The sequence below is a fragment of the Tyto alba genome, unplaced genomic scaffold (assembly GCF_018691265.1).
Source record: "Tyto alba isolate M040663 unplaced genomic scaffold, T.alba_DEE_v4.0 Super-Scaffold_5, whole genome shotgun sequence".
Lineage (NCBI taxonomy): Eukaryota > Metazoa > Chordata > Aves > Strigiformes > Tytonidae > Tyto > Tyto alba.
Window position 1 is genome coordinate 14193453 of NW_024881326.1, and position 14411 is coordinate 14207863.

General features: G+C 49.8%; 1 protein-coding gene across 1 annotated transcript in view; it reads left to right on the top strand.

Moving 5' to 3' along the window:
- Positions 1-7999, top strand: part of NALF2 (NALCN channel auxiliary factor 2) — a 31903-nt gene extending 23904 nt beyond the window's left edge. The window contains exon 3 of the mRNA XM_042807411.1: positions 81-7999. Within this exon, the coding sequence (XP_042663345.1) occupies positions 81-493 (413 nt within the window). The 3' untranslated portion in view covers positions 494-7999. The remainder of the gene's footprint in view (positions 1-80) is intronic.
- The last annotated feature ends 6412 nt before the right edge of the window (positions 8000-14411 follow it).

A 14411-nucleotide genomic window follows, 5' to 3' on the forward strand; every position in this document is an offset into this window, starting at 1 on the left:
GCTGGCAGGCACCGGGGCTGGCTCCCTCCGCAGCCCCATCTCCCACTGACCCCCCCTCCTCCTCCACTTTCTTCCCGCAGGGCTGCTGGAGAACCAGCTGCCCGACGAGGAGGCCAAGTGCTGCGAGGTGCAATGGGACTCCTGCGACCACCCCCCAGACAGCAACGAGAACACATCCCCCAAATCCACAGCGTCAGAGTCACTCCATTTCCACCGCCACGACCCCCACCTCCATCACCAGCGGCAGAACCACTACCACCTCTACCACCACCACCACCACCAGTACCACCAGCCCCACTCCCCATCCTTGCTGCCGGTCTCTGCAGGGTCTCGCCTCAGCAGCAGCAGGATCAGACTGTGCGTGCTGGTCCTGATGCTTCTCCACACCATGGTGTCCTTCTCAAGCGTGCACAGCGGCGGCGGGGCGGCCGGCGGAGGGCTCAGCCTGGAGGCCCTCCCCGCCTTGGAGGAGAGCGTGGCACGGGACGAGTGACGCAGAGGGGAAAGCCGACCTCCAAGAAGAACGCCAGATCTTTTTCCACTAAGGGGGGCACATGCTATTCCTCCAATGGGAGGCACAGGATTGGGGGTGACGCACACACACACACCCCCACACATACCCCCAAGAGCTGCTCGCCGCGGGGCATCCCCGTGATGAAGAGTCTCTAATGCGCACAGGGCTGCGGAACTCGGCTTTGAGAAGGGTTCGGTCAGTAGCAGCCGGGCAGCGCGGCGTGCCCGGCCTCGCCGAGGCGCCGGCGCAGGAAGGTACGGCACGGGGGCAGGGGGAGCGGAGGGGAGGGGAGGGGAGGGGAGGGGGTCCCCTCGGAAGAGATGTCCCCGTGGGACTGCCGCACATCTCCCGGCCGCCTGCCGCGAGTGCCTTGGGCGCCCGCACCTTACCCGCCAGCGACCTGCCAAGGGTTTGACAGTCAGCCCAGCCTCCGTTCCTTTTCCTCCTCGGTCTCTACATCCCGAAGGGCCAGGGAGGCGCCTCTTGGCACAGCCTGGGCCCACCCCCACCCCATCCCAGGGGAAAATCCCACCAACTCAAGGCAGAACCATCCTCGTGGAGTGCAGCGTCCTCAGCGTGACATTCCCCTCGCTGATGGGATTTGGGGGACGGGAGTGGGACGCTATTATGCTACACTGTGGTACTACTTGGGGTTTGTCTCATGACATCCCCAACCTGCTCCTCCAGCCTTGCCTCTCTGTCTCCTCTGTGCAAGGAGGCAAAGAGGGAAGGAGGAGGCACGGAGCAGAAGGGACGTCCCCAGCATTCCCGCATCCCACTTTGCCAAGTGTTCTGATGATTTGGTTTAACTTTTTTTGCTTTCTTTCCTGACTGGAGTGGCTGGTTTCCGAGAGGAGTTAGGGAGATGTGACTCCAGCAGTGCACAGGCTAAGCGAGGGAGTGGGGTGGCACATGGTAACAATTGGACGCAGGGTGTCGGAAGGCATCCTTCCATGCTTCCCAGCTACAGATTATCAACTGGGTGGCAGAAGGACTGGGCAAAAGGGCTGGAGAAATCTGGCTTGTAGGGAGAGTCTCTCACACAAAGAAGAGGCGCTAATAAAGCCCAGCTGGGGAAGAGAGTTTTTGTGAACACTTTCTATCCATGGATGCCCCCCAGATCAGAAAATTTCTAGAAGCCCAGCTGGGACAGCTGGACTCAGCCGGGCAAGTTGCTGGCTGGTGCAGCCTCGTTTGGCTCACTTGTTTGGTTTTATTTTTAAACCTGAGCTCAGTGGATCCAGGGATTCAGCCCCAAACAGACACCAGATCCCGCTTTCCTAGGAAACTCCCCAATTCTCCGCTCGCCCACCAAGAACTGTTCCCAGCATGAATACTGCGAGGTGGTGCGTGGGGGGACGGCGCTGCGCCTCCGGACCAGGCACCAGAGGCAAGGAAGTTCATTCTGGGTGTGGGTGAGGGGAAGGAGGAAGGTGCGTTTTAGCACAAGTCAGCTGCAAAATGTTCTGGTCGCGATAGGGATGTGAACCTGCTCATTGCCTACAGAGGATGTGTGATGGTCCCGCTCTTTCTAGGCCTCCTCTTGCTGGGGAGCCTACAGCAGAGCCCAGGGTGGATCGCTGCAGCCCTGCTGGGAGGCAGGGATGGAGCAGGATGGATGTCCTGCTGCATCTCAAACCAATTGCAGATCCCTGCGAGGGTCCAGGAAGTCACAGAGTTGAGGACTGTAATGAGTTCCGTGGTTTCTGGTCTGTTGAGGTGAAGCAAAACCAAGCAGAGCCCCATGAGCAAAGCTACTTCCTACCTGGCTGGAAGAAGGAAGTACCGGGCATCTCGTGGGAAGGACAGGTTTCCTGATGTTTCCAGCCCATTTCCAGACCAAAGAGGCTCTGAGAAACAGCTGAATGTTTGATTTCTGCTTTGACTTGAATCTCAGAGCTTTGGGGTGATGTTTACACATTATCAGTTGCCTGTTACCAAAGTCCCACAGATACAAAGCCTGCGAACCCGCTGTTGCTTGGTTATCGGGCTAGGAGAGGCGATGTTCATGGAAGATGCAGAGAGTGTCTCCCAAGCAGATTTCCTTGCTGTTGCTACCCAGAAAAGGTAGGATGATTCTTGTTTGGCTATTCCTCACACCATCCATATATTTTCAGTCTAGTTTACGCCAGTCTGAGGAGTCAGACGTGCAACAGTTCAACAAATAGGGATCCAACTCCTCCGTTTGCTTTGCTGCTAAGACATGAGTTGGGTAGCTGCTTTGATGACTAGCGAAAGTGTACAGCCGGACCGAGGGAGGGAGCGCGGTCCTGTGCCTGCCTCGAGACAGCCGGATCCAGTTCGCTCTTAAGGAAATTAGATTTTTCATGTACTGCCAAGAGTTAAGCTAATTCCAGGCGCCTCTCTCAGAGATAGGCTGCATCCAATCTTTGAACGGCTCATCTAGAGAGAGAAGAATAGCCCAGTGTGGTGCGTCAGCAAGTGGCCCTGAGTCACTGGCCCTATTCATTGTCTGCTGGTGTGACACTGAGCAGCGCCCGAGCCTGCACGCTCGCTCGCCTGTGTCCGGCGCAAAGGCCGTTCCCGGGGGTGCGTGCCCCTCTGCACCGCCGGCGAGCGGAGCGAGGGACCAGTGCGTCGGCATCGGCGTCAGCCTGGGCTCGGGCGGTTTCTGGGGGCACCGAGCGCGGGGGGGTTTGTGATGGGGGATTTCCACAGAGCTGCGAGAGCGAAGTCGAAGGGCCCGAGTTATCTTCAGGGACTAGGGGAGGCTTGGCAGGGTTTTGCTGAAATGACCTGGGAGCTGTGACAAATGTGTTCACCTTCCATTGCATCAGCGGATGAGCTTCCTCTCAGGAGGCAGCGAGCCCGCGCTTACATCCCGATGAATCTGAAAGCTGAGCCATTTCAAAAATGGGGTCCGTAGTGTGATTGCTGAGGGGGTGTAGTTGCGTCAGCCTCCTCAGCCGGGGAGCGAGGAGGCTTTGCAGGGCAGTTATGCTGTAGCCAGAGGAGACGCACACGTTTTCCAGGCTGTGGCTTCCCGGGAGGTGTTCACGTGAGGACAGCGTGCCGGGCTGGCAGGGCGGCTGCCGGGCTGGCAGGGGGAGCGCGCGGGGTGCGGAGCCGCGCTGGCAGGCGCGGGGCTGGGATTTTACCTAGTGTGACTGCAAGGAAAGTGCTGAGTCTTCACAGACCAAGGCTTTTGGAAGGAGTTCTTTTATTTAGCGAGTCTGGGCTGCTGTCAATAAGTTCTGTGGTTTTAGGGCACCATATGCTGTATTCAACACTTTGCCAATCTCGTTAAATGAATCCAGACTAGGCTGTTCACAGAACAGGACAGAGCAGCTGGAAGCGGTGTATGTCGCAGTCCATCATTATAAGGCCGTCGGATAAAAATCTTCTCTTTGGTCTGACATTACAACCTTAATAATCCTCTATCCATATTAGCTTTCTCTTCGCTATAAAAGAGAAAAGCCCAGAAAGGGGATGTTAACGTTGTCTTGGTTAATACCACTGACATTATTTTTATTAAAACATGGAATGAATGTGCCTTGGATAAGGAGGGAAAGGGTCTCTTTGCCCCGTGAGTGCAGGTACGCTTCAGCCCGAGCCCCTCCTGTGCCCAACACAGCCCTGGGACCAGGGGCCCTTTGCAGACCCATGCTCCCACAGCCACCTGGGACCTTTAAAAACACCAGGATTTATCCTACTGGGAATTTAAACCGAAGGGGCTTTCTCCTTTTCAGTTCAGTGATCTTATTTCTTCTCCCTAAAGAAAGCGCCACGCATGGGGATTAATATGTAAAACTCAACCTTTCCTTCAGTGGATAACCTTCTCTCTGCTCAGAGAAAAACGCCTGTTGGGAGGCAGTGATTCCTCCCTGGCAAGAGGCTTTCTCATCCCCGAGGAGCTGGGGGAGCCGAGGGGCGATGCTGTCCCCGTGGGGTGCGGATGCAGGAGCGGGCAGGGGAGTGGGCAGAGCTGCAGGAGGAAAGGTAGCCGGGTACTGCCTGGCTGGAGCGTTAGTCCTGGGTTTTGCACTTTAATGTAACTGCCAATTGTACAAATTAATTAAAAATAACTGAAGAAAAATCCCAAAGAAAGGCCCTGCTTCCTCTGGTGAAGATTAATCATTAGTTGAGCCTTTTTCTTATGAAAATACAGATCCATGGTAGCCCCAGGCAAAAGATTCCCAGGGAGAGCCCTCACCATTCGTGCTCTGAGTTAGGGAAATCGCTTTGAAAGCATCTGACAACTAAAGCAGAACATGTTGAGTAACTTGGCAACACTCAGAAAACATCTTGAAATGGTTTTTGTTCAACACATTTTGCTTTGCTTCAATAGGAGATGTCAGGGCAGTTCATTCACTGCCACTCAGGACTGCAGGCGATGCTGGGAGACGGTTCTTCTGCCTGCATTTAAAAGAAGAAAAAAAGAAAATCCCCGATATCTGCTGCTCCCAGGGCAGGATCCTCCTTAGCGATGCGATGGAGCTTCCCATTGCCGAGCTCTGCAGGTCTCTTCTGGGCAGCGAGGTCTCCCTGCACCGTGCTTGCGGGGAGGTGGGTGATTTACAGCACAGAGCGGGGCCATTTGTGCTGCCGGTGGGACAGGGTCCCTCCCCCCCGTCCTTCCTTGTGCTCAGCCTTGGGATTGAAGGCTCTGCCCTCAAAAAGTCATGCAGCAGCTTGTGATAAATTATAATATGATACCTCGCTACCACCCCAGAAAGGAATGCCTATAGAAATTGGTAGAGACAAACATACTCGGATTCTGCGAAAATCCCTATTAAAATCCATGCGATGTGCCAGCCAATTTTGCTTATTGACTTTTTGAGCTGCCCTGTGGATATAAATCTCTCTTAAATTATCCTTCGAAGGTTAGGAAGGGCAATGTCTAATGTTTAGGCAGAATGTTAATAATGATCTACTTTAGCCCATCCAACAAAGTCAGTTCTTGGGCATCCCAGCCCATCTCCCCCCAGAAGAAGCCTGTTTAAGGGCTCTTGGATCATGGCAGCTCGGGGGGGCTGCACACATCCAAGCATCATTTAGTTTTATTTCAGGAGCGACAGTTTTCAGTCATTCTTTTCGGGTGTTCTTGGTCCATATGGCTCTTCGGGTGAGTTTCCAGTCCTGTTATCACTGCAGGGAGGGGGACAGGGAAAGCCTGCTCTGCTTGTCCTCTGAGTGCCAGCCAAGGGTCAGCACCTGACTCCTGAAAATCCCAGCAGTTTACACCATTCCTGCAGCCCCAGGCTCCATCTTGAACAACAAAGCCAGCGCCAACCATGTTCCCCACGGCTGAGTGGAGAAGAGCATCCTCCCAAAAATGGGGGTCCCAAAAATGGGGCTTGCTCCATCTCACCCATGGGCTTGTCCTTGGGGGGGGGGTTGTGGGGGGGTGTCCCACACGTGGCCTTCTGCAGTGTGGCCTGTGCAGGACGTGCAGCTGCCCCTCCCCTGGACGTAGGCAGGAGGGTGCTCGTCCTGCTGGGTGTCGGGGGAGGAGGGTTTTACCCGTGCCCTGGGTCGTGCAGAGCCGCGCCGAGACCCAGTGAGGGAGGTCACCAGCACCAGCTGCTCCAGGGCAGTTTCCAAAGGGACCTTCAGTTCTGCCCTTCTGGGATGAAGGGAGCAAAGGAAATGCTGTGACCATACGCGAAGGATAAATCATTTTCAAGCAAGGACCTTAAAATAAATCACTCCTTTTAAAAGTTGTTGGGATTTTATCAAAGCTCTCAGCCCCCGCTCGCAGGACTGGGTGTTCATGGGCAGGAGACGGGCTGAGTTACAAACACCGTTCCTCCAGCCTTCTTTCCTAGGCTGTGTATCTAGTACTTTTGTTCGAAACAGGGTCAGGAGTGGTTTCCAGTCTCGTTAGCATTTTATGATGATCCTTTTTCAGCCCAGAAAGTCGACAACTTCGTTTGTTGTAAACTGAAACTCAAAAAAAAAAAAAAAAAAAAATTAGGTTTGGCTTATGAAATTTGGGTTTGGTTTTACCATTTTTAAACGTATTTGGGAACTGTGCGTGCTTGAGTTGCAAAACAAAAAGACATTTCAAGCCAGACAGTTATTTTATTTTGAAACTTGTCAAAACAAGCCATATTGATAATTATGACCAATTTTTTTCAAATTGAGAAATGTATCAAGAACAGCCCTTTCCCACAAAACCTTTCATTTTCAAAAAATAAAATGAAAAAAATCAATCACACTTTTTCTGCTCGCACAGTTGGAACTGGTGGCAGTGGATTCGGAGAGAATAGCAATTTGTAAGGAATTCCAACCAGCTCTACTTAAAATAGCATCCAGCCAGTTTCTTGGGGGCAGTAGGCTGAGCGGCTCCGTGGTGAAAGCAAACTGGAGAGCTGCCTTTCTTACCAGGACGGTTTTAGTCCAGGAAAACACACCTTGGGAACCGCATGGGCATGTTCCCCTTGGGAATTTGCTGGTGAGGTGCTGCTGCCTGGGAGGACGTGTCCCTTCTTCTCTAGGAACTCAGCCCGTGGGTGCCCCCAGCCATCCCTCTAACGAAGCTCTATTTTCTTTTCCAAGCCAAAATGAATCCAGCCTCTTCTAGCCTCTGATACATTCAGACATCACAGTTACGGGATGCCTTCAAAGCCGGAGATAATCCCATATGTTCATGGGAGTTTAAATGTGGAAGGAATTCCATGTGCTGGTCCGGCAGGGGTGCCACAAACCAAGAAAAGCAAATGCCGTGGTTCAACTGGAGCCAGTTTAAGGGGGAGACTTGAGAGAGAGCCCCAAAGAAAGCCTCCTTGCCCCCTTGCCTGTCTCCATTCAGAGCGTGGGAGATGCCCTTTCTGGCCGCTGAGGCGAGGTCTGTGCCCCTCTGCTGCCGGCGAGGGCCGGGCTGGGGGGGCCCGGGGGGCCCGGGGGGACCTTGGCAGGGTCCGGGATGGCTTTGCCTCTGTGTGTGACCAGGCTGCTTGTGACCGAACCCTTCTCAAGTGCTTGTGAAATGTTGGTGGTTACAGAGCTCAGACCTACAAAAAAAGGTCCTTTTACAGTACGTGGTGGCGAGGTGAAAAAAAAACAACATACTGCTGAAGTCAAAATATTCTTTCTAATTCCCCTGCCCGGTTTCTCTTTCTTTCCAGCTTTCTTCCTCTGCCTCCTGGACCCTCCCTCTCTGTTCCCACCCCCCTTCTGTTTCTCTTTCTCCCCTCTGTCATAAGAAAGTGACTGTGTCCTCGAGGGGACAGTTTTCTTATGCCATTTTATACACTGTGCTTCATGTTTAGAACTTTTTTGCACTAGTTCCTATTACATTTATTTTCCAAAATGGTTTGACAGAAAACAAACAAAAAAAAACAACAAAAACACAAAACCATGCTATAATTCAGTTGTATTAAAAATATTATCCTACTACTCTCTGTGTTCAATAGTCTCTGTACCTGTAATGCTTTCAGTTCTGTTGTATTTTGGGGCAGAGGTTTTCTCCGCTCCTTGTTTAACCCAGTAAAGAAATAAAATGTTAAGAATTGATGATAACTTCCTCCTCCCTTTCTCTGCGGTTTAATTTGGGCCGTGTAGGTCCCGGCGTGCTGCTCGCCGTCCAGGGAGACGTGGTGGGACAGGCTGCCAGCCCCTGCTCCCCACCAGATCCTGCCCTGCAAACTCGGTCTGTCTGTCCTACGGGTATTTTTTTCCTGCAAAATCCAATCTCAAATGGAGGACAGAAGAGGCAGAATGGAGGGACAATAACCCTGCCTTACTGAATTTGATTTCGTAACCTTTCTTTATATTCTTTTGTTTCTTGCCTTCACATTTCTTGCCATGGGGCTCACCTCAGAACAATAGGGGCAAAGACTGTCACCAAGAGATTCATCAGAGAATAATGACTAAACCAGGGTATCCAAATTTTGCCCAGCTGAAGTCCACACCCACATATAATCTGGAATTAATTCATCTGGACAACAGATCTCGGCATGCAACAGAGCTAGGACACTCCGCTCCAAATTGAATGCTGCATGCTAGGCTGCAAAAGGCCATGTAATAAAACTCTGAAGTTACACTTTGGCCATTTCTACCCAGAGCTGAAAATTCGTCGTTTGAAAAGAAGATGAGGAAAAGAGAGAAAAGAAAGGAATTAAATTGGATGGAGATAGAAATTTTTTTTTTTTTTTTTTTTTTTTAAAAAAGCAGATTGGTGCAGAAGGCAAATACGAGGGGGAGGGCTGGGATGCCTCAGCTCCACTGTGAAACCAGGGCGGAGAAGTGGTGGTTGCAGGAGGGGAGACATGGAGAGCACGGCCAGGAGTGGGGTGTCTGGTATGTAGCCGCATGAGGGGCTGGGTGGGTAAATAATTAGCAGGATATATCACAGCTAGAACTGAAGAAGCATTTCCTGGCCTCTCACAAGGCTTTTGTTTCCCTCTGCCTAAACTAAATTACCACTACAAGAGACGGGTTTCCTTTTTGGCTCGGAGATAAAATAAATTTCATATATATATATATATATATATATTCACCAGAGTTCCTCAAACAGAGGAGCTGGCCCAGGAGCAGGAGGCTGTGCTGGAAGGGTTGTGCTCAGGTGTGGAGCTGGGGCTGCTGGTGCCTGGCTGGGCTGAGCACCGTCGCCCCACTGCTGCACTGTCCCTTTCCTCTCCCTTTGCCGGCAGGGATGCCTTTGGCTCTTCTCTTTGCCCCACGTGGAGCCAGAATCCACATTCAGCCCTTCAGCTTCAAAATCCAAAGAATACCAGGGCTGCCTGTGCCTGCCAGCAGCCTGCGCACCCTTTTACATGTGGACACACATCTCTTTCCTGGCCATCAATGGTAGCAGATGGATTGGTACCTGATTTTCATTTCCACCGTGCTTTATACGGGGTTTCCACTAGCCGGGTAGAAGATGGCACCACATCTGCTTTCAGAGGGAGCCATTTCATTGATACGATCACCTGGTTGTCTTTTTGCTCACAAAACCTAGAGGCAGGAGGTTTGGGATACCGGGACAGGCAATTGAGAGGGTCACGGCACTACTCCCAGTTTGGGAAACTAGAGATCAACATCATCCTGGCCCGTTTCTAACTGAAACCATGGTGCCCACTTGCTTCTTGTCACATTAAGTCATCTACAACCTTTTACAAGGTCTCCATCAGCAATAACTGTGTGAATTCCCACCAAATTTCTCAGGTAACCTTCGCAGCTGTGGTAGGGAAGTGAGGAGACAGTGTAGATGCCATACAGGAGCAATGTCGATGTAAATCAGGGACAGTGGGGTCCTTTGTTCTAAAATCCATCTGTCCTGGTTTGTTCTAGCCTATTGTTTTGATTTTCAGAGAGTACCATGTTCTGGTGCTGCTGAAGTGTAAAAATAAGGCAAAGTCAAGATTGTTTCCAGGACAAAGTGTGAACATGAACTTCTAATGTAGAAGCACGATGGCCAGCTAACAGAAACAGGGAGGGTGTCTTATTATTTGTATGGTGGGGATAATGCTTAGCCCCAGAGACAAACAGAAAGGCATACAGCAGAGGCTATATCCAGAATAGCACTCAGGTGTCTCAGGTTAGCATATATCCTGCTGAAGGCACTTAAATGCAACTCACCCATTTCCTAATATCTGCAGCCCTCCTGCCTGCCCCCACCCCCCCCATTTGTTTTTTAACAGCCTTTCAGGAGTGGTTCCCCATGGGGATCTCCTGAGCTGTCTCCGTTTGAGAAGCTCTGGGCTTCAGCCAGGGTCTAGAAACTACATACGAGACTCTTGCAAATGGTTTGTGTTGTTAGATACTCTCAGGATACAGCAAGCACCTGGTTTCTCAGGGAATGCGTTTGGGATCCCTTTTTTCCTTGGGGAGCACTGCTGGCAGGACAGGTCCCAGCCAGCCCTGTGCCATCGTCCGTTCCCACCAACCTCCTGCTGCCGTGATGAGAAAGCACCGGTTGGCGTCCCTGCCGTGTTTGGCACGGGGTAGGTGGTAGCTGTTCACTACAAAGCCTTTCAAAATAAACCTGCTGCTGGAGGCTCAGGGGTTGAGGCCCTGGCCTGGGAGGGGGAGCGCAGCTGAAGGGTGGGAGATGTAGCTTGAGCTCTGCTGGGCTGGGCTCAGGGTGCGGGCGGGCGGTTAGGGAAGCCCTACAAGAGCAGGGCAGTCATACAGCAGTGCTGCTCCTGAAATATCCATGCATTGACATGTAATCAATGGGATTTCTGAGCCAAATACAAGGCATTTCCTGGTATCTCTTTATGTGACAGCTTTGGATTGATGTTTAACTTCTGAATTTGTGTAGCTGTATTCTTGGACCCAGCTACTCCCCTGGTATCCCTCCTCCTGTGGCCCTAATGGCTGGAGTGCCATGCTGCATGCTCGAGAAGCTATTTGTTCTTGGCAGCTCCTTTCGATGCCCCTACGTCTTGTCATCTGAGACACCCCATCCCTCACCCGTGCTCTCCAGGCCTCTCATGGTTTACCAAACCCCAAGCATCTTTCCTCTCAGTCTCTGCCTTTCCAGGAAGAGGGGTACTGTGAGTGTGCCCGTCTCCCTGCCTCCAGGATGCCCTGAAAGAGGCATCTGTTGGGGCTTGGCTGCTGTATAGAAAGACCTCAAGATTTATGGGACTGGAGAAGGGGACAAGAAGGCACATGACTGCTCAGCCTGGGTAATAGCGATGCTGTTCCTGAGCTTGCAGTAAGCATTGGGCACAGTGTAGGGAAGGATCTCAGTGGCCACATGGTGCCTGAACTGTTGCAGCAGCTGAAAATCTGCCCAGGAACATGCCGGTTCCCAGGGATTTTATTAGAAGGGATTGGAAGTTGATGCAAGTTAAGTGGATATAAATTTTCATGCCTATAGGCCCATGGACTTCAAAGCTGGAAGGCGGCCTGAAGTGAGAGAGAAATTTCTCAGCTGTAAATTTGCCTTGTGACTCCATAAAATCTGAAATGGGCAGCATAAAAAAATTTCTGCTGGAAATAACAAGGAAAAGGCTGTACCCCTGAGAAAACAATAAAAAGTGCTGCAGACCCAAATCAAACTCCATGGCTTGGAAATGCTTTGAGGTGCAAGATGGGACTCTCCAGACACTGAAGTCATGGGTGGGGTCTAGATTTCTAACATCATCTCTTCTGGATGTGAACTAGGAGTTCCCTTTGTTTCTATATTTATTTATATTGTTTAATAGATCATACACAAGGTTGTGCATTCTGGTTTATCAAAAAAAGAAAAAAGTATCCTTCTCAAGCATGTCCATCTAGAAAACATATTAACTGTGTAATTATATTTTGGAACAATTTCAGAGCTCTTCAAGCTTCTCTGTCTTCCCTGGGCACGGGAGTACTCGCGACTCATGAAAATCAGGCAGCTTATTACCTCAGATCTAAAAATGTGCTTGAGGGCCTTGTTTTTCACACCAGCATTTGAAGATGGGAGACAGAGAATCCTGAAGAGAGAGCCTGTGTTTTATTGTCCTTCCTACTCTTCACTGTAAGAATGCAGTTTCAGGCTGTGATTTCTACGTACCAGGAAGATCAATGAAGTTTCCAGGCCTTTCAAAGTCTGTGTGTTCTGGACACATTCAAATTGGAGCACCCCAATGTTGGTGAGGAGTTCTTCATTTATTTTTATGGGATCAAACAGGTATTTTTTTTGTGGGTATATGGATTTTGTGACTGGAAAGTTAGTGTGATGCCACCTCAGAAAACTGCTGAAAATTTTGTAGTTAAGAGTTGAAGAAATTATTAATGATTGTAATTTTCCACATTTTTTGCCTAGAGGACTCCTTTGTTTTCTTCTTTTTGTCTAAAATTTGTGTTAAGTAAGAGCTCACAATTTAATTTTCGTTAGCAACCCCCTTGCCATAGCGGAGCAGGGTTTGCCTGGATGGGCTATAGAAGGTGGGTTTACATGGCTTTATATGTTTAGATGCTATGAGCCAGATGGAGTTTAATGTGTGACTTCTTTCTCTCTTGCTCTGTTTTTCCTGGTGTCCACTTTGGATCATGGCCTTGACACTGCAAGATGGTTTGTGTCATTCTGTTAGATCTATTTTAGTAACTGAGGAATATCAAGGTCATATTTATGTGCTTCTTCCACTGAAAAAAATCACTGTCTTTATTAATTCAGCTTTAATTGTATTAAAGTGAAGCCTCTTGATGGGAAAGGGCTGGGAAGGGGTGTTTTTTCTGCCTTCACATGAAAGGACTTGAAGTTCCTTTCCTTTCCTTCATCTATATTCATGTAGATGCATATTTTAAGGAGAGGGTCAGGCACAGAATTAGGTGGTGTTGCTGGTGCCACGTGGGGCTGGTATGATTGTCCTCTCTCCTGAGCTTGCCCTGAGCCAGAAGTTTACCCCAAAACCCTGTTAATTAAGTCACATCAGATGAATCTATAGGTTCTGGTATTCTGAAGAAGAAAAAAAAAAAAAAAAAAAAAAAAAAAAAGAGAGAGAGAGAAAAATTTCAAAAGCCTGACAGTAAAGCACGGGAGTGGCCTTGATCATTGTGTTCCCCGCCTACAGAAGGGCAGATCCCCAGCTGCCAAGAAGACTTGGTGGTGATCAGCATGAAATGTGCTGGTCTCATCCTGGGGACTTCTCTTTAAATAGTGTCAGAGGAGACTAGGTGAGGTTAGGCTGAATGTTGTAGGCTGAGTTTCAGAAGGACGACATGGTACTCCTCCTATTGCCCTAAGGAGCAAATAGATCTGGAAGGTAGGATGTGCTTAGTTATGAGTTATTTCCAGTCTAGATGTATTATGCAAAAATTCCACTGTTTTTTTTTTCTTCCTTGTCAACCCCCTTCTCTTCTTGGGCCCCAAGGAGTCTTCCCTCTTGCAGCCCCATTCCAGCAATGAACCCTCAGATGAGTTTCTTGTTTCTGTCCTCCTTCACAAATACCTCATCCCTCTCATGAAATCAGCTGTACACTAAGAACACTCACTCCTGGTGAGACCAGTCAAGAGTCTTCAGCTGGTGAAGGTGAGGGTTCACAAAACGAGACTCTGGAGGTGAATTTGGTGTTGTGTTAGGGGAGCAACACAGACCTGCCACATGGCACGTCCAGGATGCCATGTGTATTCATCTAGCGCTATCCAACACGGATCCATCCCTTGAACTGCCCTTTGGGCAGCCTTCTCTAAGAAGAAGTGTGCAGGGTCTGGTTTTCCTTTACAGAGGGAAGTGTTAAGTGTAAGCAAAGATCATAGACCTGATAAATTCAACAAATGTCAAATTACATCAAACTTCCTCATCTTAATGTGGAAATACCAAGACAAGTGCCCTGAACCAAATAACAGAAATTAGTATATGCAGTGCCATGTTAGGGAGAGGTTATCTTTGTATTATCTGTGTCACACCACCTCATTTACACCCTGCTTTCCTTTTCCCTTGCAGTCCCGTTCATGATTTTAGTACGAAATGAGTCCCATGTACGTGATCATTAGGATAGTAGCCTCTGTGTCTCTCTCAGGCTTCCTAGCTACCCTTCTAATTTGATCTGCCCCCTTTCCCAAGGCTTGCTCTAGCAAGTTCTTGCCGCCTTCTTCCCCCAGTCTTTCTAAGCTTCTTCCCACCACCCTCCTCTCTATCACTCAGCCTTCTTGCATGTGACTTGATCTTTGCTCCAAAACTAATTGGGGTTGCCCCACACCTTCTCTACGCAGGGATCATTTGGTCGTTTCTACCCCGGTATTTGTTCCTTGCAAAATCAGTTAGTACTCTGTCTTTCCCAAAGCCGTTTCTCCCATCGCTCAGTGTTAAGCCCGGTTTAGCACACAGCCTACTGTAAAGCCACAGGTAAGCCTGCGACCAGGGCGGAGGAAAGTCTTGATGTCAGAAGATCCCCTGACATGTTTGTATTCACAAGCTTGTCAACATTTGGTTTATTTTTTCTCTTGGGAAAAATTGCTACTGTTTCTAACACCACTTCAGATCCTTCGAGCCTAGTTGTGAACAAG